The 25,885-nt window shown below is 41.1% G+C and overlaps 2 protein-coding genes across 6 annotated transcripts in view; one reads left to right on the top strand and one right to left on the bottom strand.

The window, feature by feature from the left end:
- Positions 1 to 952: 952 nt before the first annotated feature.
- COMT (catechol-O-methyltransferase) lies at positions 953 to 25,885 on the bottom strand. 5 transcript variants are annotated; one of them, XM_057414973.1, is made up of 5 exons: positions 25,736 to 25,885; positions 7,174 to 7,456; positions 5,234 to 5,427; positions 4,144 to 4,275; positions 953 to 1,722 (listed from the first exon to the last, which is right to left on the bottom strand). In XM_057414973.1, exons 2-5 carry the CDS (start codon positions 7,454 to 7,456, stop codon positions 1,543 to 1,545), a joined length of 789 nt encoding a protein of 262 aa, XP_057270956.1. In that variant the 5' UTR covers positions 25,736 to 25,885; the 3' UTR covers positions 953 to 1,542. The 5 variants fall into 5 exon arrangements, with proteins under 5 accessions (XP_057270956.1, XP_057270958.1, XP_057270957.1 ...); XM_057414975.1 differs by lacking the exon at positions 25,736 to 25,885 and adding an exon at positions 24,535 to 24,669; XM_057414974.1 differs by lacking the exon at positions 25,736 to 25,885 and adding an exon at positions 18,426 to 18,573.
- Positions 24,569 to 25,885, top strand: part of TXNRD2 (thioredoxin reductase 2) — a 32,577-nt gene continuing 31,260 nt past the window's right edge. Inside the window, exons 1-2 of the mRNA XM_057414978.1 lie at positions 24,569 to 24,697; positions 25,793 to 25,858. Coding sequence (XP_057270961.1) covers positions 24,619 to 24,697; positions 25,793 to 25,858 — 145 coding nt within the window. The 5' untranslated portion in view covers positions 24,569 to 24,618. The remainder of the gene's footprint in view (positions 24,698 to 25,792; positions 25,859 to 25,885) is intronic.

The following is a 25,885-nucleotide window of genomic DNA, read 5'->3' as shown; positions in this document are numbered from 1 at the left end:
TTTTCTCAATGTGACAGAGTTTAAATTGTTGAAGAAACTCCCATAATGTGGCCTTCTCATATTGCTGTGAAATGCACACACTGTAAGCTGGCTGGGTCACTGTGCTTTGCTTGGTCCATTTCTAAATTGCCTGTCACCTGAGTCTGTTCTAGTTTTCCTTTATACTGTGGGGCAATACTCTGCTAGGCTCATGACTGGTGTCCTAGAGGTGGATTTTCTCTACCACGTAGGCCAGGAGAGTCACCACTTCAGTAAGGTGAGCGGTAAAAGGAAGAAGCTGATAACAGGTCTGAAAGAATCCGTAATAGGAAAATGGGAATGGTTCTCCCTGATTTTTCACTCTCATTTTCAATTGTTAGATCTTTCTGTGGCTGTTGCAAGGCTGGAAATTCCCAAGTGCAATACAGAATTCATGGGAAACAAAGGAAGTCACGTGCCAGCTCTATTGTTTTTTAGGGTTTATTTATAAATGCGACCATTGCCTCATTACATAATCACAGCAGGACATGCCAGAATGCCAGTGGATTTATGCATTGTTCAGGTGAGTGAGAGATTTCATATTTGGGTTGTTGTCTTCTCAGGGACAGCCCTCACTATTCCCATAGTGTTAGCAGCACTGAGATTAACCAGGGTGTGCAACACCTACCTGGTAAAACCTGTTCTCTCTGGTCTTTATTTTTATACAGCATCTTAAAACATACACAGCACTTCAGAGTAAGCAGCTTGCCTTGTTCCTAAAAAGCACATACAATGTCTATACAATATAATGAGAGGATAAGTAAATATGAGGGGTAAACAGCATTTTCCTAAGGTCAAATATTAACGTAGTTTTGGAGGTTTTGGTGTTCCTTTGGAAAGAGCCTGCTCCTTTTGTTCCCTGTCTGTTAGTTTTAATAGTTTTAACCTATTTACTATTCCAGTTTTCCCTGCCTCTGCATGGATAGATTAATGACTTTGTCTTCTGCAAAATTCTGTTCTGTTTTCTCACTGCATGGGTCAGTCTTCCTTCAGTCCATGCCCTTCTCTCTCACATAGCAGTGGTTAACTTTTGCAGTAACAATGCAGAAATGTATCTCAGTGCAGTAGGAACCTTCATTGCATTAAGTAGCATGCTGGTAATCTGGCAAAACCAGGGCTCCTGAAATGGTCTTCTCACAACACACATGCTTTTTTTCCACTCTTGATAGTGATTACTCAGGTCAGCTTGGGGATACATATCTTCAGAAGTTGTGGCAACTTTTTCCACCTCACCCTAAGCCCAAATCAGGTTTGAGTTCAAAATAACAGACTGTGTTGTTTGATGACCTGTTGGTCAATGCGGTGTGCAACACCTTGGGTTTGCTGAATTATGTGAAACAATGGAACAGACCTTTGAGCAGTTACCCTACTTCTGATTTTGTTTTCCACCTGGTCTAAAGTGATCTCCACTAGCACCTGCTTTAAGTACAGGCTCCAAAATACAAAAAAACACCCCAAAATATAAAGCATGGAAAAATTAACTTGTGCAGTTGCATTTACATGGTTGAGTATTAATGGCCCTCTTTATCCCAAAAACACAGCCTTTTCCATAGCATCCTCAGCTTTCATATATTCCAGATGAGATGGGTAGTTAGTGCATTGGAAATGGGAGTTGTTGCGGACATAGTTAAGGAATTCTGGAGCTCCTGGGATGATGACATTGTCGGCCAGAAGAACCGATCCCTTCCTCAGCAAGTTGCATTCCTAGAAAGAAGAGAAATTGCTTCATGGTGGCTGTTAAGCAGACATTGGCTTGAATGTAATGTGCTTTCATGTTAAACCATGTCATAACCAAGTGCCTGCATCCAGAACCCCACCGTACTACAGGTATGGAGGGAAGAAAAGACATGGGAGAATCTGAGTAACTCTAATCCTTTGTGGGCATGTTTAATATGCTAACTTCTAAACAATCTCATTAGAGATACTGATGACATGTTGGATCATTTGGGTCCTGAAATAGCAAATCAAGTGAAGTGGTGGTGTGCAGTTTGCTGCTCAGATCATTTCCAACTGTGTCTACATGACCAGAAAGATGGTTTTGTTTTCACTCTCATGCTTAAGTTTGAAAACTTTAATATGGCATAAAAATACTGTAGTAGTTGTTTAAATAAAAACTTTAATATGGCATAAAAATACTGTAGTAGGTCCCCTGAGAGACTGGCATGGACCAGTCTGCTTGGCCAGTCTCAGCAAAACTCCAAAACATCTAAATGAGTAAGAGATTTTCTGTGCTTGTTTTCCTTTCACCCTGTACATTCTGCCACTTTGTTCAGGAACCGGGCATGAAGCAGGGCTTTTGCACAGTGAAGATCACTGACACATTTCCACGAGGCATAATTAACTTGTAATACTCACTTCAAGTACAATGTTTATCCTCAGTTAACCTACAAACCTAATTTTTCTTGGTGTTTTTGTCTAGCAGAAGTTGCTTATCTGAGCTTACCAGCTGTTTTAAAACAGTCTGTAGTTAATCAGGCTGGTTGTTATCCTGTGGTTACAGGCAGCAGTTGTAGCCAAAACGGGGGGTGGGGTGGGTTTTGTTGCTCCCAATACATTAGAGAAGTTCTGTTGATGAGGGTGCTGTGGATAATGTTCAGCTTTCCGCTGTTGCCCCTGGTGACCCCATACTGGTCAGCATAGAAGAAGCAATTTTAGAGACAGCAAATACCCTCTGGTCCATTTCTATTGCAGAGCTTATAGAAGCCTACAGGTGACAATATGCTGTATATTCCACTGGTCACTAGGATTTCAGGTGCTTTTTTGTGTCAGGAATGCCGTCTGGCCCACTTCTGGTGTATATTTCATTTGAATATTTTACATTTCCTATTGGATATTCATATTGCAATACATGCCAAAATTGCATGTTAGAAGGTCTATAACAGCTAAGAAAATGTGATTATCTTTTCCTTGTAATTCTCCTCTTAATTTCATAAGGGATTTTTGCAACTTTGTATCACAGTTGCATCAGACTGACCACTATGATGGAGCTAAACTACCTGTTTGTTTTGGCTGTGTTGTGAAGATTAAGCTCTGATAAGGAAGCACCAGCTCTTCCCAGTGGAAAGAGCTCAGTCATCCTTACACAGCCAGTTTAAAAGAAAACATTCTCTGGGCACAAAATAACTGTAGGGAGGGAACAATTTGTAAATTCAATACTGGCTGTCCGTAACACCAAACAGATTTTCTTTTCAAACAGCTATCTGGAGGACAGGCCTGAAATTAAAAACCAGGGGAGCCTGGATGAGGAAATAATGTGGATTTATTTGTGAAGAAAACAATAGAAAAGTTACACTTCCATGCATACAGGCAGTGTAGACAATCTTACCAGCCTGCAGCTCAAAGCTAGGAGAGTGTATGTGCTGTGTTGACAGATACAGATGTTGTCAATCTCAGTTATTTAACACCTGAAAATTCCTTCTTATCCAGAAGTCCTCTGGGACTTGCTTCGTCTGTCATTGCCTACTGTTGTTACACATTTTGTAATGCTTATAGTAATAGTTAAGGCAGGTTGGGAAGAATGAGTGTAATTTTTCCATAGTCAGGACTGGAGACAGTTGGACAGCAGTTCCCAACAAGTGCCTGACTGGGGCAGTCTGCACTCCTCCAAAGGTTGTTTTGCCACCATTTGGGTGGAGCAAAGACTCAGAAAGATGATACCCAGCTGTGCTACCAAAATAGCGTTTCATTCAAAGGCTCTGCTGGCACAACAGACCCTCGGCAAAAGGTACTGAGGAAATGAGGGAAGTGGAGCTGAGACACACAGGCCCTGACTCTCACCTGCTCCCCGCATCAGGATGGTTTGGGGTCAAATCTTCCAGTTAGTGACCATGTAGACACTCCTTCTAGGGAGCTTAAGACCCAGACCATGCACTCCTTGAGCTAGGATTGTTCATGAAACACAATGGTACAACAGTATTTGCCAAGTCCTGAGCTATGTAGTGTCAGCAGCTGTCCCTAACAAAAGTTTGGGATCCTTTCCCCAGAATCCTGTTTTCTTGTAAGGTTTCTATTTTGGCTGTCATTCTTCATTTTACAGAGGATTTAGTCCTTCACAAAGAATATAGGACTCACAGACACCAAGGCATTTGCTAGTTTACTTTTAAGACTGAAATTGTGGAAACTGACCTGAAGCAGGATGGTATCTGGTGTGTATCTGTCTTTCCAGTGGTCCAGGAAGACAAAATCCAGAGTACCCACTTCATATTTTTTCTTCAGCTGGGGAATAATTTCCTCTGAAGGGCCTTCTAGGAGTCTTACCTGAAATGCAAATCCATCTGATCAATTGAGAACCATTAAGAAAAAGCACGTGCCTCTAGCTCATTTTAAACTGTGGCCAGACTGAAAGAAGCTGCTGCACATTGATTTGTCAAGCGAGAGCCATATTCTGTGTGCGGAAGAAAAAAGTGGTAAGGAAATCTGTCTGGTTTATGACTCATAGCTGATCGGGAAATTAAATCAGATGGGGAAAATGCAATTTTAGATGTTGCTAGTGCTTCAGGTTCTCTCCAAGAAGTCAAGAAACGCATTAGAAGATCTCATGGTGGGATTTATTTCCTCTGGTTTTATCACCTGAAGTGATTTGTTTAGTTGAACAGACAGGCACTTCTTCAGCATGAATCCCCCGACCTGCTGTAGATTTCAGCCCTGGGCTGATCTGGGTTATAGACTGGAAATAACTGCATCCTAGCCGACTGCACAGAGTCAAGACACCTCAGATTGCACAAAATGCATATATACATATATATATATATATATATATATAGTGACCAAGTAGATTTGGGTAAGTACATCTCATCTGAAGTCCATTGCACATAATGCAGCTCTTTTTTGTGAGCTGTCTCACATAACAAAGAACTTTGGAGAACAGCCCTGATTATTTTGGTCACACACACCCCCATACCCTTGACTTCAAACTATCCTGACTCTCAGCTGGGTCTGTGTCGTACTTGGGCCCCTGACTAATGCTATCAAATTTAGTTTGTTTGTGCTGTATATACAAAAACACAGATGACCTCGGTCCTTTTCGTGGACACTGGTAGCTTTTCTCTATGATCTAGCCTGATGGTTGAACTCTGCATGTTCCCAAACACTTAGGGTGTTACACTTGCTTGACAAGTAAAAACCAAATGTAAACCTATTCATGTTGTTTCTATAGGTAAAGTCCTGATCTCTATGTATTGCTTCCTCATACTAATTGGAGACAAATAGTATTCACCTTATCTTGCACTCCAGCAAACTCAAACATCTGTTTAGCTATAGCAGCAAATTCTGGGTTGAACTCCACAGTGAGAAGACGAGCTCCTGCCTTCAGCAGCCGAGCAATCCTAACTCCTGAGTAGCCACAGTATGTTCCCAGCTCCAGTGCAACCGATGGACTAACCTCTTCCACTGTCTTGTCTAGAATTACACCTGCATAAAATGGAAATATGTTAACTTCTTACAAAATCAATCTAGATCACATACAGAAGAGCAAGTTAGTGACGAGAAACTTACTAAGTATACTCAGTTGCTAAACACATTCAGAAATTAAGGGTTGATGTCAAATGGTATGCCATATCCTTTGCAAACTGACCTATCTGTGATCAAGTTGATCATGGAAATTCTAAGTTTTGAAATGCAAACTTTCAACTAGAAAAAATCTTGCTTAGTTTCACAATATAAACATTTTTGAGTGAGGAAGTGCCTGAATTAACTAAAATATTTATAGTGTTACAAGGGAAAAATGCAGTGGGCTTGTCTAAGAATTTATTGCCGAAACTAGGCATGTTTGTGGAACATGTAAATCCTGAATTTTGATTGCTCTTATTTGTTGCAAATGTTACATGCAGTCTACAAAGTTTCTTATCCTAAATACTGTTTTTTAAAGAGGAAAGAAAAATGTAGTTACGAAGTTGCAAAATACTTGGATTCACTGGATGAATTTGAGGGATGGAAAACATCAGTCAACAACAACAAAACGTTACCAAATAAGTGGTAAGACGCTGTGCTATATTCAGTCCTTCCGAAGAAAAGAATTTATTTGTGAGAAAACTCTTTACTTGTGTGGCTGGAAACTAGAGAACTACTCTGACAAAGTGTTTGAAGGGATCTTACAGTGAGCCATGGAATTTTTCAGTGTACATAGAAATTTCATTATCTGGTACTTTCCTGGATCTCATTTGTTTATGAATAGTACGATGATGATGGTTGCTTCTTGGCATCACGTGGTCACTCCCAAAATCTCTGAGACTAAAGACGCGTTAATGATGGCTCTGATCGGAGGAAAGGTCATCTTGTCAGAGCAAAACCGGAGTGAAATCTTTAAGAATATAAGCCCAGTTGATCAAGGTTTAGAGCTCTTAAGAATTTCCACTCAGCCACCACCCACTGTTCCATTGCCCTCAGCACCCAGCCTGCTATGCAGAGTTTCAAAAACTGTACCCATGACAGAGAAGCTGTTACAATGCTTACTGTTGTATTTCATTAGCTATGTTAATCCCAGGCTAAGCAACTCTCCCCTGCAATTCCCCAGCAAGAGGTACTTCTGTGTCTAATTCATAACACGTTAACATTTTGCCATTACAGTTTTTTAAAAGATTGTCACTTTCCTGCAGCTAATTAAAAAATAAACGCTTTGTCCACGTATTTTCCTTTAGGAGGCAAGAACAAGGAAATTCACTTGCTAAGTAGCAGCAATGTCTGAGCACTGCTTCTGTGTATTACACGGGTAGGATTTTTCCCTTCAACGCTGATTTGTAACTTATGCTTGCATACACAACATAGTTTAAAATACTCCACACTCCCATCCCCCCATTTACTATCTTTCAGTTAAGGATCAGAAAGTATTTCACGTAATGAATTATGCCTTAAGGGCACCTTGTATAAGAACTGAGGTATAACCCAACCTAGATTTTCCTCGTAAATTGTCACTCTCTGCTTACACAATTGCAGTGTACACAACACGCAAACCCAGACTGGGTCCTGTGACTTCCTGGATTACTCACTGGATACACACAAGGCTGTCGTGGGGTTTTGAGGGGGAGGGGGGAGGTTGAGTTTTGGGTTTGTTTTTGTGTTCTCTCAGCAGATAGAAGTTACCATGTGAACACAATAACATGTCCTGTAATGTACTAGTCTTGAAGGATTGTTCAAGTGCTGATCCCTGCTTGCAATTACCTTTCTCATTGCCCACGTTCATGGCCCACTCTTTCTGGGAGCAGTACTTATCTATAGCATCCAGCACACTACAGGGGTCTCCCCGGACTGCATTCTGCAGCACAAAATTTAAAATCCTCTGTTCCTTGCTCTGATTCATGATTAAATTGGTTATTTTCTCCCGGATTATTTCATTCCAGAGAAGGGAAGCAGTGGGGTTTCTCCTGATGAGTACCACAACCAGCAGCAAAATGAAAAGCAGGAGGAAGACAGTGAACAAAAGGACTGAAGAGCTCTCCAGCATCTGGAAGGAAAAAGAAAAACAGCCCAGGGTTAAGGTGGCACGGAAGAGATCTATCCTTTTTGTAAATACTAAGTTGAGTAACCCATAGCCAACCATACTTGAACAGCAACACACAGAGTTTAATTATGGTATTTTCTAGAGTAGCTGAAAACTGCTCTCTGTCACTTGGTAATAGATGGTGCTCTGTGGCACTCCCTTTAGAAGCCAATTTTACAGGCAGTCAACAAGTAGCTTTATTTAATGCTCTGGTCCCTTCCCCCACACAGCTGCTCAGTCCTGGCTTCATGCATGCCACTGCACAAGGAGCCTCCCAGCATCAAATCTGTTCTCTTTTTTTAAAGGATTTAAAACCTTAAATCAGAGCCTGCATGTGATCCCTCTTTCCTGTATTTTTGAGCACTGGGAAACTTCTAAGCTGGCCTTGGTTAGAAAATATGGAACATCTCACCGTTTAATTTTGAGCACAGTTATCAGCAGAAACTGGCCACTGTGAAGTAACATTCTGTTTCAAGCCAGTCTGCAGGTTGTGAGTTACTACCCTGCATGGAGAGCTCTATGCCACCACCTGCCCTTCTTGCATGCTCCGCAGAGAAGCTGAGCTTGATGTTTCAGTAGGACTCCACCTTCCCCTTCCTTTCAGAGCCTGCAGCAGAGGGACCCAGGTGGAATGTTTTTTCAGAAAATAGAAGCCTTTTTCCTGCTTATAACACCTTTGACACAAGAGGTTAATCTGAGAACCAAAGATGCATTTCCTTTTATAAAATAGGGATGTTTTTTCACTGGTTATAAAAATATAAACTGAATCCCTGAACCAGAGAAGAGCTCAGACTCATGAAATTGAAGAGATGTACAAAAGGACATGTTGTACTTCTCTGATCGGCCAGCTCAAATCATCTGATGGGATTGTGCCTGTTCTCACTCTGAAATTCAGTGTAACAGCTGCAAATGCCTGTGTGTGTGCAGCATGGGCAGTGTGTCTTTTTGAGTTTAGGGCATCTGAACATAAAGCTCAGCAGATGAGATGCATGTCACCCTGTACAGATCAAGCAGTAAATCCCATCAAAGCCATTTAGTCTGATGGATTTCAGATAGGCTAGTACACAGGGAGGTGCATTTACCTCTTTGCAGGAGCCACAGCACAAAGGATCTCATAAAGAAAGGGTTCTTAATATTAAGCAATTGATTTAGCTTTTGACAGGGTGCCAAACTAAGAGTTTTGATTTGCCTGAGGACTCTCTCCATGTGAAGTTCCTCTTGTACAACTCAAAACACACCTCATTTCTGATGATGCAGCTTATAACACCTCCGCTTTTCCCTTTCTGCTTCCCACAAGCAGAGCTGACAGTTGCATGCTGGGAGGACAGCACAGTTTGGAATGTGCTGCAGTTAGTATTAGGATGAATGACTGCCGAGTTCATTTGTTCTTTAAGTCTAATTAAGCATTTGACCACAAGTCTAAAGGATTCAGAACCTGTTTCTTAACCTCAGCAGGCTGGATTAAGTTGCACTTAAAAAAACAAACTGTTACAGAACATGACACAACTCTTTCTAATCTCTGATCCTTTCTATGAAGTCTCTTTCTCTTCCAGGTGGTAAAAATGGTGAACGCCTGCACTTATATTGCACTCCACCAACCTTCAGCAAAACCAGTCCTCTAATAGGAGCTGCAACATCCTCAAAATGTTGGCCTAAGTTGCCCAAAACCAGAGGTAAAGGGGCTATGTGATTAGCCAAATATTCCCCAGGTCTCTTCCTGCTTGTTCCTGTTTCTCTTTTTTTTCCCAGGATTGTCCCAAGAATATTGTAAATGTTACGTGTTGCCAGACCTCCATTCTGCAGTGGGAGTTGGCACATACACATTACACACGGGGAAAAATCTATCCCACTGCTTTGAATTTTTAATCATCATGCACAACAGACTTTGAGTTTAGAAGATAACTGAGTTTCCATGGAGATATGCTCACAGTGGAGTTTGTTCACCCATCCATTTATCTTAGTTGCACAGCAAGTATGATTTGTTTGGAGCAGTCAAAAGTCTATTTATTTTGCTTTTAAGTAGTAACCACTGTTAATGCTTACCTTAAATGCTTTCCTTGCAAAGTCTGACCTGAGACATTTCCTTTTAGAGCTTGTCAGCATCATTAGCACAGAAAAATCGTGCTTCTTGCACATCATGAACTTTATTTCCTAGCTAGTTAAGAATCTGTTCCTCTACCTCAACAGGATCATCAAGACCTGGATGTCAATTTTGCTTCTTTCCTTCTATATACTAGTAGCCCTACTGATCAGGCCTAATTGTCCTACATCTTCCAGGTGGGACTTGTGCTCTTTCTAGTTCTACATGAAGATGTTCGACATTATCTGTCCACCAAGAACTGGGCTGGGCCTTAGTTGATTGTATGGTCATTGTTGATGGATTTGGATTACTGACATAGTTGAGACATAATTATTCTGAACTGTGGTGAATGGATGGAGCCCAGAAGCTATTTACTGATGCCAGCAGGTATCTAACCCTTCCTGCCTCTGCACAAGGGAAACCGCATGAGCCCTGCTTACCAGTGACTCATTTGGTGGCAGTTCAACTGTATTCGGGTCCCTGTAGAACTGAAGACTGTTGGTGTTCAGAATTATTTCATACTGCTGCCAGACATAATCCTCTGGTTACAAAGGATACGTTGGCATCCTCTGAGTACAACTTGCCACAGCCTGTTGCTTTGACACTGTGAGATTCTGACAGTGTGTTTGGGGCTGCCTTCAAAGATCTGCTGGAGAGCAAGAATGGATATCTACAGGTGGTGTATTTTGTGAAGAACAGCTTTCCCCTATTGCCTAGTGTAGATATGAGACCATTTGCTGAGATTTCTCAAAACAGGGAGAGAGAGCATCTGTAGGCTATCTCAGGCCCACTCAGGAATGCTGAGATTTCTTTTACATACGGGGAACAGATTGTGAAGACTTATTTTTATACTTTAACAAAAAGAAGCTTCTTGACAGTAAAATCCTGCCCCTCCATTTTCACACTGTTACCCAGGCATGGAAGGGTATGTCAGCAAACCAGATTTCCATTATCTTACTTTTCTCACGCTACTACAGGCTCTGTATACCAAATTTACAAGACATCACATGCTCAGAAGCCCACATAATAAAGAAGGACAGTATCTTCCTCATCTGCAGCCTGTGAAATGCTATTTCTTAACACATCTCTGTTAGCCAGAGCAGAGCAAATCCCTCAAGTTTGCTGATCTTGAACAAACACTTCACCCTTCTCCTTACTTGGACAGCAGGATCTTTTTAAAGATTTTGTTGTTTTAAGAGTGCACTTCATGCAGAGAAAGACTCCTTGTTTGAGATGTACATGCCCTAACTTTTCAAATGCATAGACTGCATTTAGGCTGCTGCAACCTGGCAGATGTAGTGTGACATCCTGCTACTAAGATGCAACTAGCTTAACAAAAGGTGTGAATTGGGATATGCTTCTGAACCACACAGATAGCCAAAGCCACCTGTTTCTTCTAGCTATTCCTTATGCAAAACCATGAGCAGGCCTTTAGCTTCCTCTGGAAGGGCAACAACTGATAGTTCTGCTGGGCCACCTGGAAACAAATTTTGCATCTTCACCTTTGAAATCTTATCACTTCAAGTTCACCCAAGAATCCCCTCTGAAGGCAAAACACTGACCTCATTTCTCTTCTGATCTAGACTGCTGAGTGGCTGCTAACCCTGGTTTGTTTACATGTTTTGTGTAACGTATTTGTTAACAAGACAAAAAAAGCTATATGTGAAAGCTCAAACATACGTGATAAGGGGATGATCTTGGATCTAAAACTTAACCAAGGAAGCAATTCAGTTTGGCTATTCCTACGATTAAGCGCTTGGAGGGATCCATTTCTTACTGTGCCTCAGTTAGATCTTGGCAGTTCTGAGTCCTACATGAGTGCCACCTCATATAGCAGCAGAGCCCACCTGCCTCCCACAGATCCTTAGAGGCTGCTCACAGATTGCAACAACCTGTATCGCACATGCTGCTTTTTTCCATTCCTAGACAAGTTCACTTGGTTTTGCTGTATCAAGGAATGTTTTTCAGCTGTTGGGGGGGGGAGGGTTTATGCTTATTAATGCTGTGTAACACCTCAGTGCCTTCATAAACTGTCGTTATGGGTTGTTCATAGCAGAGCTCCTTTAGGAGACAATTATCCTGAAAACCAGTTTCCAGAGAAAGTAACTTTTAAAAGGAGCAAACCAGAAATACCTTGGTTTTCTCTTCTTTTCCTTTTTTTTTCTTTTTTCTTTTAAGCACTGTTTCTTTTTTAAAGTTTGTCCCTCTTAATCTCCGTCTTCTCTAGATGTGAGAATAAATTTTGTGATAGCAGGAGACTGTAAAAGCAGCCTGCCAAGGGCGAGATGCATCAGTGATGGTCATGTACCCAGAGGGGAAAAAAATCTGTACCAAAATAGGTAATTGCTTTCACATTCTTAGCTGAAAAGTATTTGATATGAGAATTAAGTGTGTAATTCAGCCAGTTTCAAACTACCACTACCTAAGAGACAGTCATGTTATGACAGCTTTAGAAAATGCAACTGTAATTTTAGCTTTAATATGGATTCATGAGGTTCATTAAATATGCAGTAAAACTGAACTTGCACATAGTCAAGTTTCCCATAACCACTAATTATAAGGCAGTCGCGCTTATTATTTAGTGCTTGTTCTGAGGTTCCAAATACACAGCTTAGCACTGCAACCTCTTCTGTGCATTAGAAACACCATGATAAAGTGAGACTTCTCTTTGAAAACTAAAATTTGAAGTGGAAAATAGTAGGCAAAATAAAAAATTCAGCAAGGGAATAAAGAGAAAACTGGAGGGATAACATTATGAAAAGGAATGAATAACATCTATCGCTAAATCTGGTTTTGAGAAGACAGAGTTTAAAAGAAAACATATTAAAATTTCATGCCCAAACCTGTCAAAGTACTGACGAGTCTTTCTAAAGCACTGGGTTATTTTCTTATGCATCTAATCTTACTCATTTTGGCAGGTTTCATAAGACCAAATCATAACTTCACAGTGCAGTTCAGCAGTTTTCCCCTGTTGCAAACCATAACTAAACTTGAATGGGAGCACCTCTGCTTCAGCGTACAGAGATTTAAAACAGCACTTTCAAAGAAAGAAGCAAACAGGAATTGTGGGTATCTGCTGCCCCAATTTATCTGCCCTTAAAAATTAAATACCTAAGTCATTCCAATGGCCATAAATGAAATCTCAAGAGACTGGCGCAGTCCTGGGGATCTGTTATGCCAGTAGTTGTTTTAGTTAGGGATTCACTACCCTCTTACTGTAATAAGAGCTCCAGTTTTTCTAAAAACATAAAAATGCCCATGTGACAGAGCACAAAACAAGACATCCTGTTCTTTATTCGTGTACAGGTGACTCCAGCCATTTCACCACAGGTTACAATAAGGGTCTTTTGGTACTGTTATTTATCAGTCCTTTTGGTAATTTTTTTCCAAGTACTGTTAAAAAATCACTGGTCTTAGAAGTCCCTGAAGTGAAAAAATAAGGATTATAACAATTGGAAACATCAATGTTTAATGTAACTCCAAGTCACCAGATGAATTCAAATCAAGATTTTTCTCAGTGCTTCTGAAGTTTTTGTAACACTGTTAGAGGAAAGTGTATGGAGATTTGGCCTGAACTACTGACTGCTACTGTTTCTCTCTCAGATTCCAAAACAACCTCCTTCTGCTAAAAGCTGATATTTACAGAGAAGAAAAAAAAAACAACATGTTGAAAGTAAGCACCTTTAAATGCTCTGAGTTTTAATAAGGACACATGACTTAGTGAGTTTCACACTTAGCAGATTAAAAAAGTATTAAATTTGAATATTTAACTATTCTGAAGCTTAGTTCATTATGAATATTTAACAAGGCTTTATTTCCTACAGACGCAAAAATAAGATGACAGGTATTAAAATACTTGGGAGGTTGGAAACTGTTGGATAGAATTTTTTTTTTCAATCTAGTTGAATCCTTATAAGCCTTATTACAGAAACTCTCGTTACAGGTTTAGCTTGGAACTGATCCTGTTTTGCTTCATACTAAAAACGAAGTCCTAAACATAACCACAAAAAACACCCTGTTCTACAAAACCAGCATGTATGTAATTCTGCTATTCCCCAGGACTAGAATGAGAGTAAAGTTTGTGATCCTGAATCAGGGAACTTGGGGTTGAATCTCATCTTGGCAATGTTTTTCTGATTCGATCTCGGGTGAGCTGTCTTAACTATGTCTCTGTTGCCAGAAGAGTAAGTTTAAGTTAGTGCTACTTCTATAACTTTCAAGGTGTTGCAAAGCTGAATTATTTTTTGTCAGAAAAATGCCTGCTGTGGATATAAGGTTTAAGTTCAAACTTTTTAAAAGCTACTGCTGAAATTATGCCATTAAGTATCTTATACACTAAAGCATGCAGAGGATTTGGATAAAAGTAAGGACATGTTAGCTCTTTCAGAAGCAGTGCAAAACAATGCAGAAGAGTCAGCACATTTCTACGTTTATTTTAACAATATTTGTTGCTCTGCACTAGGAGATCTGTGCCATCCCTGACTGGGACTGGAGTCCCTGACTCTCTGTCCTATGCTGCCTTGAGTGAGACAATCTCTGTTTTGTGGCATTTTGCTTTTCTTGTCTTTTCCCAGAGCAAAAAAGGCAGAATATTTTGGACAGAAAGCCTGAACTGATTTCTGCCAAACACATTGTATCCTGTTGCTGTAGGCAACACAATTCAACAGCTTCATAATTTAGTACTTTTAAAGGTCAAAAAAATATCTTTTTACCTCCTATTCTTTCATTTTTGTTTATGTATTTTAAAATGAGTGCAACACTGTGAAGAATAATCATCATATTGCCAAACGTGAATAGCTTGTATTTCAATGGAAACTTAGTCTGGGAATTTGACATTCAGATTTTCCACTGACATCATAAAAACAAGCTGAACAGACTTTATATAATTTTTCACTAAGTAGTTCTTGTATGAAATCTGAATTTCCATTTCCTAGGTTTTTCTCAGATTACTATAATTTAGCTTCAGTACCATGACTACAAAAATTCTGACTTCTATAAATGCAAACTTCTGATCATTACTTTTTTCCCCTTAGGCCTTTTGTCTTGTCCTTTTTCCTCCTGTTGAAAGGAAACAAATACAGATTTCTTCTTTCTGAATGAAAGGAAAAGAACAGAAAAGTGCCTACTGCCTATTTGGGAGCTCATCAACTAAGCTTCATAAGGGTGTTTATATCCATTCTCTTAATTTCAATTCAGATAATTGCTACCAACTTAAAGCTCCCTTCACAACAGCCATTGTCTAAGTGCTATCACCCAAAGGAAAAGGTTTATATAATGGCTATGTGCCTCATAAAGAAGTACAGGGTTTAGAATAAACTTGCCACGAAGAGAGACCTCATCTCCATCCAACAAGCAGGTCCGTGTGGATCTGTAAGTTTCTGATCCGGTCTGGCCTAATCACACTGCATGATTTAAAGTCACAGTTTGGGGTGAGAGAATTCTTCAAGGATAAGAAATGCACTTTACCAGGCTTTGAGCAAAGACAGCTTTTCAGGAATAAGATCTTTTCAGGTACCCTTTGGAAGCATTTGCTCCTGGTAGTTGTTATTCCCACTCCAGAACATTAGATGTATTTGTATTATTTGTACTAGTGTTTGAGGCCAGGGTTGCAGCTCAGCTGAACTGTACAAACCCCATCTGGGAAGCAGTGGACTGCTAAAAGCAGAAAGTGCTCTGCCCTGCCAGCACACTACAAGCTGGTCTGTAAAAAGTTTTCTTGGCTGAGACTTTACGTACATAAAACTACCTCCTACTGAATGATTTTGCCCCAACTAGAGATTTGAAGATTTGGAAGAAAGGGCTGGCAGAGGAAAGACCAAAATGGCTAGTTATCCTCAGCATCATCACCTGCAATAGACTTATTTTGCATTCTCTCTTTATACCACAAAGATCAAGTGCTGAATCCTCAATGTCCCAAATCCCCACTGCGTGCTCCTGCCCTGCTTCTAAGGCTACCAGCTAATCTAGTGTAAATCTGTCTTCAACACAGCTTTCCGCCCTCCACAAGCTGCTCTTCAGGCCAGGGGGAGTGCACAACTGAAACCTGGTGAAACACCCATGGAAGGACCTGAAAGAGTAGGAAGGAAATTGCTGCTGAGATAATGGCTTATCTCTATGGAAATGAAGAGCTCTAACAGGCCAGGCAAGGTGGGATCACCACAGCACAGCAGGTAACCAGAACACTGTGTGGGAAGAGGCAGCATAACTGAGACAAGCTCAGGGCATGAAACCTTGGCCTCAAATCCTGACAGAATGCCCTTCCCAGAAAACTAGCTGGAGTGGCAATAGAATGTCTCTTACTTTACTTAGAAACTGCTTTCTGAGAAATCTTTTCTAATAGAGATCAAGCTAAACTGGTATGGAATGCCTCGTGCATTAAGATCTGGTTTCAACGGCTGCTGCCAAAAATATGTTTTTTCAGAAAATTCCAAGTCAATTATAATTCCAGTGATCCTGAAGGTTTGCTGACAGACAACAGTGTGAGACTGGCAGAGATAAACCTGATATCAGCTGCTAAATAATATTGCTAAACTTGAGTGACAAGTAAATTGTTTGCAGGGTTAATATGGTGAAACTCTTCTTCCACTGATGCAAACTAAAGCTGTATGTTGGCAAAATTTTATTTTGCATTTAAATACCGTGATGTTGTGCAAATGCATGATATCCTGAATGGGGTGGCTTTGTGAGATGAGCCCACAGCTGAGTAAGCAGAAAAAAAGCTAGGGTTAGTGCAGCTATGAAGTAAAGGTTGTTTATGGAGATCATCGGTATGACATGTGCTCGACAGTATTGGTAAATATGAGGGTTTTTATAAAGGACAGAATGTAAAGAATGTCCATAAAGGGCATCAGAAAACTACTTCATGAGCAGCAACTCTGCTAGCAAGCAAAAGTACAAGCTTTTTGTCTGTTCTTCACAGACATTTTGCTGTAGCAGAACTCCCTCTTGAGAATGAAAACTCCCATAAAATACAGCTGCAGCAACACATTTATAAAAGCAGCTATTCAGTCAAATATGACTGAACTGAAGCTTGACTCGCATCCAGCTTTTTCTTGAATACAAATGAGCACCAAATTCCAGCATACTTACAGCCATAAATTACATTTTCAATTTAGCTGGGGTTATCTCATTTCTTTCAACTGTCAAGGTTTACAATACAGTATAAATGCATTACACACAAATAAGTCCTACTCTTTCTCTGTGAAAGCTGTTGCTGCCCACAGACTGGCTTCCTGACAATGAGTACCAGTCAAAATGTGGAAAACACCGCTCCTTTCATACTCGCCACTGTTTAAAACAGTGACAGTATCTACGACAGCAAATTGTGTCAAGCCTGAGAAGTAAGAAAATATAAATAGGTACCTTTCTTGGTACAGCAGAAGCTGTTCCCTCCGATCTTTTCCTGTGCTGCTCTGCTGTGGATTTTATAGAATAAGAGTCCAAGAGCCTGCAGTATTCAGTCCCGTTCGATCACATCACAGGAATAGCTTATCAGTCCTGTTACAAGACTCTAAAAGGAGCGGTGTCCTTTTCTCCAACTCCTCCTTTCACTGGTTTCTGCGCTCCTTAAAGGTGCTCAGTGCTCTAATAACCCTAGAGAAAGCTGTTCATCTGTCCCCTAATGACAGTGTTCTTGTTACTTAGTTACAGCACAGTGAATGCTGACAAAGTCAGGTATGAGCCAAATCTGCGCTCAGTGTAAATGCATTGTGTTCAATCAAGCAACTCCAGGAATGAATTTAGCCCAAGGGATTCAGTTCTTTTTTCAGCTCAGATGTGGCATGCCTCAGCCAGTGCAGAATTTGTAGAAACAAGACCTAGGCATGTGGGTTAAATATAGAGTGCTGCTGGAGGGAGGAGAAGTATGTATACCAAATTGTTTAACAGCAACTACAGAGGGAAGTGCAATCAATACATTATAAATAGTACATTTGAATTTGTGGAGCTTCTAGGTGGAAAAATATTCTGCTACAAACAGCTCTAAGATAAAAGGATTATTCTAATAAGCCTTGTCGTCAGTTTGACTGTCTATACTGTTTCCTTTGAGGCAGAAACAATATAACCAAGCTGCAATTAAACTGCACCATAAAAGAAAATATTAAGAAAAAAAAACAAAAGCCAAACACAACGTGGTGGAAGTTCTCTGCTGTAATCTCACTACAAAACTCAAACCTAGTTAGCAAGTGTTTGAAAAGCTCTAGCCTAGAAACTTTTAAAAGATTTTAAGAGTTTGTATTACATGTGGCAAAAACAGGAACTGAAGATATGAAAACAGGCTTCGTCACATGATGGGGGAAGTCCTTGAAAGAATGAAGAACTACCTGAGAGCCCTTTAAGTGGATGAATTGCATAAAGAATTGTGGGAAAATGAGGTAGGTGAAGATCAAAGTGTTTTTAGTAAGTTAACAAAACATAACTAAGACCCTGCATTATAGCACAGTACTTAATACAGAATAACTTTGAAGTATCCCTCCCATGTATAACAGAGATTTAGTTCAACAAATAATTTTGCTGTAACCTAGACATCAAGAAGAACAAAGGATGAACTAAGCAATACTGCACTCCAGCTTCACTGACAGTAGTTTCCTACCTGGTCAAAAGCTGGTTCTGAAAGCATGACAGGTTAAAGCATGATACCTGATGCCACCCACAGTTAACATTAACTAAGAATTTCTTTTACTGCTGCTCTGTGGAGAAAAGAGCTTAAACCAGCCAAACTTATTCTATGCACTGACCTGATTCTGTAAGCTATTCTTTGGAGCCATCCTAGCAGTTAACTGTAGCTAGCTGTGAACTGGTGGGTGGTATCAGCCCAGCTTATACCCAGGAGCAGAAATTTGTACCAAGACTTACCAGATTGAGCAGTGTCCTCTGACAATGCTTTTAAAAGATTTTGAACCTTGAGCTGAATCGTATTGTTCAGGCTAAAAGCATGGGAGGAGAAAACTTGCTTCTGCGTGCCCACAACTGTTTACTTGGATGATAAAGGCTGTGCCTGCAGAGTAACCCTTTCTGTTGTCTAGATATTTAACTAGCTAAGTAAAAATACATGAATGGCAATAACTGCAAATTAGATAAAGGCAGAGGTTCAGTTAGTTAAACCACCCAAACTGTGAGATAATGTCCGTAAGTTGCTTCCAAGTTAATAGAGAGTTGAACATTTGTAATACATTATTATGGGATTTTTTTTTTCCTCCAAGGGAAGTTTCTTTGGTAGGATGTTAAATATTGGCTTATGCCTTTATTTAAAACACCTTTTTGCCCAAGGCAGTGCCTATATATGTATGGATTGTTTGTAAGTTTCTATTAACAATACTACAAGCTCCAGATGTATAAATTTATACCATGTTCACATGACTTATCCTTGTCTAGATCGTAAAAATTTACCCCGACAGTAATACATCCAGGTCAGAGAACTGTGGACAGCTATAAATATCTCAGGTTTTTATAAATTTTTACATTGTACAAACACAATTTTTATTTGGGGACAAGATCTTAAAAGATGGATTTGATACTGCAGAACATCAGGATCCTGCATTCACAGGGCACATTTATAGGAAGATGTAGACCCAGCATGTCTTAGCTTGGGAGCAACATCACACGAATGACAGCAGGTCAGAATAACTGACTAGTTCACACTGAATAGCTCTGACAGTTGACAGAGTTCAGCTCAGATCTGTTTGCACAAACTTGAGTAGACACTGCTAATGTACAGACCTCCCAGTCTCAAATGCAGGCTACACAGCTGCCATCACGTGATGCAATGTGGCCATGCTATCCCCACTTGCTGTGCATAGCACGGAGCTAGAGCCTTCCCAGTAAATCCATGCCTGGCATAACAACAAATGGCATTCCCTTCTTCTAACAGTTCTGACCAAAGACTGTTTTTTAAAAGGCTAAACAAAGGGATACAGGAGAGCTAGCACATTATCACAAACCCCATAGATCATGTGAAACAATGAGTGGAAGAAAATTCTTTTGAGCTTGCATTTTCAGAATAGCAGGAGGGATTTTCTTTTATGTGAATTTGCTGTTTTCCACAGTCAAATTGGTTTCTCTTCCTGAGAACATGTAAAAGAGGAATTTTGAGAAAGGAAGCATCACTCTTGTATGAATCAGGAAACTGCCTGAAGATATCTAAAATAGGAAATAGCTAAAAGAGAAGGAAGATGGCTAGCAAAACTGTACTCTAAATTTTAACAAATAATACAAGTAATTAGACTGGCTTGTATTTATTGTGTATCATAAAAGTTATCATGTAGGCTGAAAAAGAACACCCCTTCCTGCTTTCAAAGGCTTCATAACTCCTTATGAAAACTCTGAAGCTCAGTTAAACCTACCATATTTCTGTCTTTTCTCCCCTTACTTTTTTGGTAACACATGTTGAAGCATTTGAACAAAGTTAAAATTTGAACTTGTGTTACTTGAAGCTTCATCTGTTTCTGCAGTTTTTTCCCCTTACTTGCAATCAATTAGTTGTTTAGGAAAAGCTATGAACAGAAGATCCTGTGTTAAGGAAGGAAGGAATAAAATAGCATAGATTAAATTCTGAATAACAACGAGTCCTAGTCTCAGACAAATTTCTGACAATAAAAAAAAAGCAAACCAAAGGGGGAATAGCAACAAAGCTGAAATGTTAAACTATTGCTGTTGGTTTATGAACCTGTGCAGAAATGTTTCCAGCACAGGAAACACTTTTAGCTGAAGGATGTATTATTTGTAATAGGATGTCTTTCTGGGCACTTAGCTTATATTAAAATGGTTGGTTTTCTCTTAGAACTACATTTTAAAATGGAATTTAAATTATTATCTCATGTAATTCTGTCATGTGTGTAACTTTTCTTAGGTTACTCAATGTAGTTGGTTTAGATGCATTTACAGACCTTACATTAAAATTTATTAGGTACTGGCATATGATATTTGTCCCATCCTAACAAAATGTTGTAAAATCTGTAGACTTCATATGGAAATCTGATTACCACCTTGATCTCATAAACCATTAGTCACCATCTTCATCAGATTGACTGAACTCTCCTAAAGGATGATTTGTCAAAGCTCTTCAAAGCAGCTATCAAAAATGCAGAAAAATACAGTAGAGTTGGATTGTAAGTAAACAGCCAAAGATTTCTTTGTGCTAATGAAAAGCGATACCCAATAAAATGTAACATTGGAAAATTCTTGCTATACAAGTCAGTTAAGAAGCCTTAAATAAAAGTGATAAACATGCTCCTGTTTACCCAGGTTCTGTGTCTTTAAATAAGGATCCTCACTTGCCAGCATAACCCCCACATTCGAATGCTATCCACATATTTCGCAATTTGAATCGTTACAAGTTTTTACCTTACTTTGAAAAAGGTCTAAGGACTGGTGTCCACCCCTCCCCTGCTACCATTTGTTCTGTCCTTTTTGTAGCTCTGGGACATGGTTCTCGCAGTTGCCAGCAACTATGTCACTGTTTTCACTTTTGTATTCACCATTTGACCTGCCTTTCTTCCACATGCTTTTTCTCTCCATTCTCTTTCCTCCTATAAAGACACCATGCTACACGCTAGTGGAGGAACAACATGAGCAAAAGAAAAAAAGGGGGTAAAATCAATCACAGGAGAGCTGGTAAGAACCCAAAAAGTCCTACTTCATGTACAGATATCTTAGTTCAATCAGTGATCCAGTACAGATCACTGACAGTCATGTAAACTGGTCATTAAGTCATGCCACAAAATGTATCTTCTGATATAAATCATTTCCCACCCCACCCACTAAAAAAAGCAGCGATGTGATGACTTCCTAGGATAGTATCTACCTGACAGCTCTCTTCTTTCCCCCACTCTGCCAGGCTGCTAATCTAAGAACATAACACCATGCCAGAAAAACAGGAAAGACAAGAAGATGTATTTGAAAAGTAAAAATTTCTAAAATGTTAGGTGGAAAAGGCATTTGGTCCTGGTTGTCTTCATGAGGAAGAATTTGAGTAAGCCATTGATAAATGTAACAAAAGGTATTTCATATGAAGGAAAAAAGTAGAGAATTCCTTAGACTAAATTAAAAAAGAAACAGTCTGCCTGTTAACAGAACCAATTCATGCCTCACAAACCCCCTATTTTTGTTGAATGGATTTATATGCATACACAGTGGTGTTTCCTTTGCACTTTTAATACCACACTGTTTAAAGTACATTGAATAAACATCTCCCCTTGGAAATAAACCAAACCACATCTAATGTATTAAGTTAATTTATGACTTTAAATATGAGTAGCTACAACTGACAAAATTCTGTGGAAATATGATGTTAGGTCTGATAGCTAACCTGTAAGAAGGTTTTTTAATCCCAAACTTTGAAAAAATATGCTTTCACTGCAGAAACGCAATGCTTTATGTAAATGATTCCTAATACTAAAATGCATTTTCCACTAAAGTACGTAATGCTTGCTTTCTTAAAAGAAGATATATATTTATGTAAAAAAGTTATTTCACTAATTACTCTGATCAGCTTAATGCTAACCACAAAAGAATTAAGAGACTAGAAAGCTATAGGAGCTGAGCCAAAGACAAATTAGAAACCACACCTGATAACCAGAATCTGCCTCTGATCCCTGAGAAAGGTTTTTCAAGTGCAGCACAGACATACTGCTCAGTGCTGACTGCAGCAGATGTCAGCAGCTACTCCTTTTTTTGATACTGTCACCATGAGCAAAACCTATTCCTTGTTGCTGATATCTGCCTCTGTCAGTCTCAGTGAAGAAGCTTGTGAGAATGTGCAAGAACATGCAGGGTGATGTTACACAGATTTTGTACTTTCCTCTGAAGATGGCAGTTGTGATGGGAACGCCTTAGCCTGTGGAACTGCACAGTGCTTCATCCTTAGCTGTGAGATACAGCCAGAGGGCTGGTGACACCCCAGCTTCACATGGTCTGGCAGTGGCACAGAAGCGCCTATTGATAGGTCCAATTCCCAGATGACTTAAGGATGCCAAGAGAAAGCAACTGCGTCACATTCAAGTTAGAAAAGAGAGGGTGTGTGCTGATGTGTTTGGGAACACACAGACATCCAAAAGAAGCTACAATCTTGACACTGCTGCATAGGCTCTGGTTCACAGACTCCAAGCACTGGAGAAAAGATGATCAGTAATGTTAGCGTACAATGTGGTTGTTACAATGGATACTTGGCCAAGTTCCTATCCTTAAAAGAGTTCAGAAGCATTACTCCAAATTTATCAATTCTTTCCTAAACTGTCACTGTAGGTGCTGTTTAAAGGTAACTTTTTCTATCTACATTTAAGGCCTTTTCTTATTAGCAAAACACAGTAATGCTGCAGGGACATTTCTTTACATAAACTTGTTTTTTGTTTGGGGAGATTTAATTCTACCCTTGATCCTACATGTCTGAACTAAATGCTGTGTGAAGAGCACATGTTCAACACTGCCTGATTCAATTCAGAGTAGTGGCTAAAATGAATAGTAAGACAACTTTGCAGTTAAGTACCTGAAAAGCATAAAAGATTACTGAGTAAGCTGGAGGTTTCTTTAATTCAAAGGCCTCTCAGTATGCTCTTGTCATGTCTGTCCACTGCTGCTGCAGTGGGTAAGAGCATTTTTAGTTATTTATTGATTAGTGCTGCAGGAGGCAACAGAGAGGGAGTTTGCCTTTTTTTTGTTTACCAGCAGTGACACTGGACAAGTCATCAATTCATTTACTAAAGTGACAGTAATTTCTGTTTCGTGTATTTTCAGACATTAATGAAGAAAAAACAACCAGACCTACAATGGAGGTGATGTTAGTTCTACAAGACCTGGAGTACATGAATTTCCTGCCGTTTCTCCTTAGCTAAGGACCAGGTGATGGTTTCTGAAACACAATGGTTGGATGCTGCCCCCTTGTGAGCCAGGCCCTTGCTAGAAACCAGCTGAACCAGGACTGCCTGAAACGTTTTTCTGCCAACCGCACCCTCTCACTAAGAAAAAGTGGCAGATTCCTTGTCCCAGACTCCAATTTGGCTATTTAGCACATACGAGTCTACGTACAGCAGCAAGCTGGGTCACTACCGTGCTTCAGTAAAGGCCAACAGCCAGTAAATCTGAATGAGAAAGACCTTGATCCCTGTGGCATTGCTCTGACCAATGCTTACTTTGAGGCCTTTCACCTTAGGCTGCCCCAATACATACAAGCATTAGTAACTCAGCACTGCCCTCGGTTAATCAACATCTGGCATGTTCACAAGGAAAGGAGATGCTGCTGAAGGCTGTGAAGCATCAGCAGTGCTCTGACAGGTCATCCACTGCAGGTATCTGTACCACTGGTTAAACCCTGTGTTAGAGCTGGTTGTGCTGGCCTGGTTCACTGACCTGTGTAACACGGCCCACTCCGCCATTTCGCTTGAGGAAGTTCCCTCAGACCCGAGTCCCTGCTGTCTGCTCTCAACCCTGAACAGATCTTAGCCACAGGAATAAAAACTACATCATTTGTTGTCTATAATACCTCATGGAAGGGAGAGGCTTTATTCAAACCACCTTATGAAAGGCTTTTAACTTTCAGGCTGCATCTGAGGAAGGAGTGGTGTTCCAGTGGGGTATGTAGTTCCAGAGGGGAAACAAACAAAGCTCTGAATATTGGTAAAGGTTCTGTGCAGTTGCCGTTTTCCTCGTCTTTCCCGTAACGCCCTCCCTGAACCCCTTTTGCAGCAGCATCTCGGAGGGAACCCAGTCAAGCAAAATGTGGGGGTTTTTTCCCTTCCAAACGTCTGATTTAAACGCAAATGAGCTTGTCCAACGCCAGACACTCTGCCTGCCTCTGAACAGGCCTCCCGCAGCTCTGCAGCGGCTCCAGAAGCCGCATCCCAAGCCCAGGTCGAGCGCTCCCACCAGCCGGGAAGCGGCCGCCTCACCTCAGCGCCGCGGGGGGGGGCGGCCCGCGCCGCGACCCTTGCTCTCCCCTCACACCCTCCTGCCCTCCGCCGCCCTCACCGACCCGCCGACGCCGCCCTCCACTCAGGCGCTGCTCGGGCACCTCGCAGGGGTCCTGTCTCGGCGCAGGGGCCCTTTGCCGTACAGCATGGCGACGCTGTGGCGGAGGCGGGAGCGTCTCCTGGGAGTGTCAGGACGGCTCTGCCGTACAGTGCGAACCCTCTCAGGTACGGGGTGCCCGCTGGGCTCAGGGCGGGCAGAGGCCGCGCCTCCGCCTCTTCTCGCGGGGAGCCCTCTCCTCCTGACGCTGAAAGCCCACTAGAGGGGTTCCCCCGAGCTCTTCCCACCCCCCGCACGCCGGGAAGCGGCCCGCAGACGCTCTGCTTGAGCCGCCACTGGAGGCGGCACTCTCCTCCCTCAGCGGTCGAGGAGAGGAGGGTGGCGAAAGGCTTCCAGCCGTAATGGCTTTCGGCGCCTCCTTAGCCCCGGTGCGTCTCTCGGAGCCCGTCCCTCGGTCCCTGCATTGCTGAGGGAGTCTCGGGCCGCAGGTGGCTGTGAAGCGGGCAAGGCCCTCTGCGCCCCTCTGTGAGGCTTTCTGGAGATGTAGTGGGGCAGCCCAAAAGTCAGCCAAACCTTTCCCTCAGGCTTAACTTCAGCGTCAGGGGAGTGTCAGCCTTCCCAGTCCAGTGTCCACTTGAACTGCCAAGAAGAGTCCCCCAGCCCTGTGGTGGCACAGCTGTCCCCCCTGACAGCTCTGAAAGCAGGGGTTGTCCTGGTACCCTTGCTGAAAACTGAGTTATTGCTCACCTGCCGGCTTCTCCTGCCGCTTCAGAACAGCTCTGGGAGAGTGAGCTGCTCTGGGGGAAGGCTGAGGTGCCAGACGTGCCAGCTTCCCTCTGAGCCACACACCACACCCCTGCGAGGCCTACACTGCAGCTGAGGCTTTGTTAGTCTGATAAAGTAACCCTGATGAAACATCTTTGTGTAGAGCTTAATGTAATATAGAGGCAAGACCTGTACTGGATGTCAGTTGCAACCGTCTAATCATGCAGAAGGAGCTTCTTAGGGCATTGTGTAAAAATCTAATCTATTTCCTCACTTCGTTTTGATTGCTTTATTTCTGTATTTCATTCATAAATCCAGACTGCAGAGCTTAGTGATTTTTTTTGAGAATGCTTTGGGACACTGAAAAAAATACAGTGCTCTAGTAAAGAAAACCTAAATCATCAATAATCAATTGTGAACAGTAGTGTGGTTTTTCATACCTTTTACCATCTTCCTTGCCTGTTCATTTTCCTTCATTTTTCACATCTATTTCACAGGAAAGAATGAGTATGACCTTCTGGTAATTGGTGGAGGGTCTGGAGGCCTTGCTTGTGCAAAAGAAGGTTTGTATGTGTAAATAACAACGAGTT

This window comes from Pezoporus wallicus, unplaced genomic scaffold, assembly GCF_028554395.1.
Source record: "Pezoporus wallicus isolate ANWC-B61680 ecotype Strahan unplaced genomic scaffold, APGP_CSIRO_Pwel_v1 contig_8047, whole genome shotgun sequence".
NCBI lineage: Eukaryota > Metazoa > Chordata > Aves > Psittaciformes > Psittacidae > Pezoporus > Pezoporus wallicus.
Note: the sequence above shows the minus strand (reverse complement) of the source record. Positions and strands in the feature narration are given on the sequence as shown.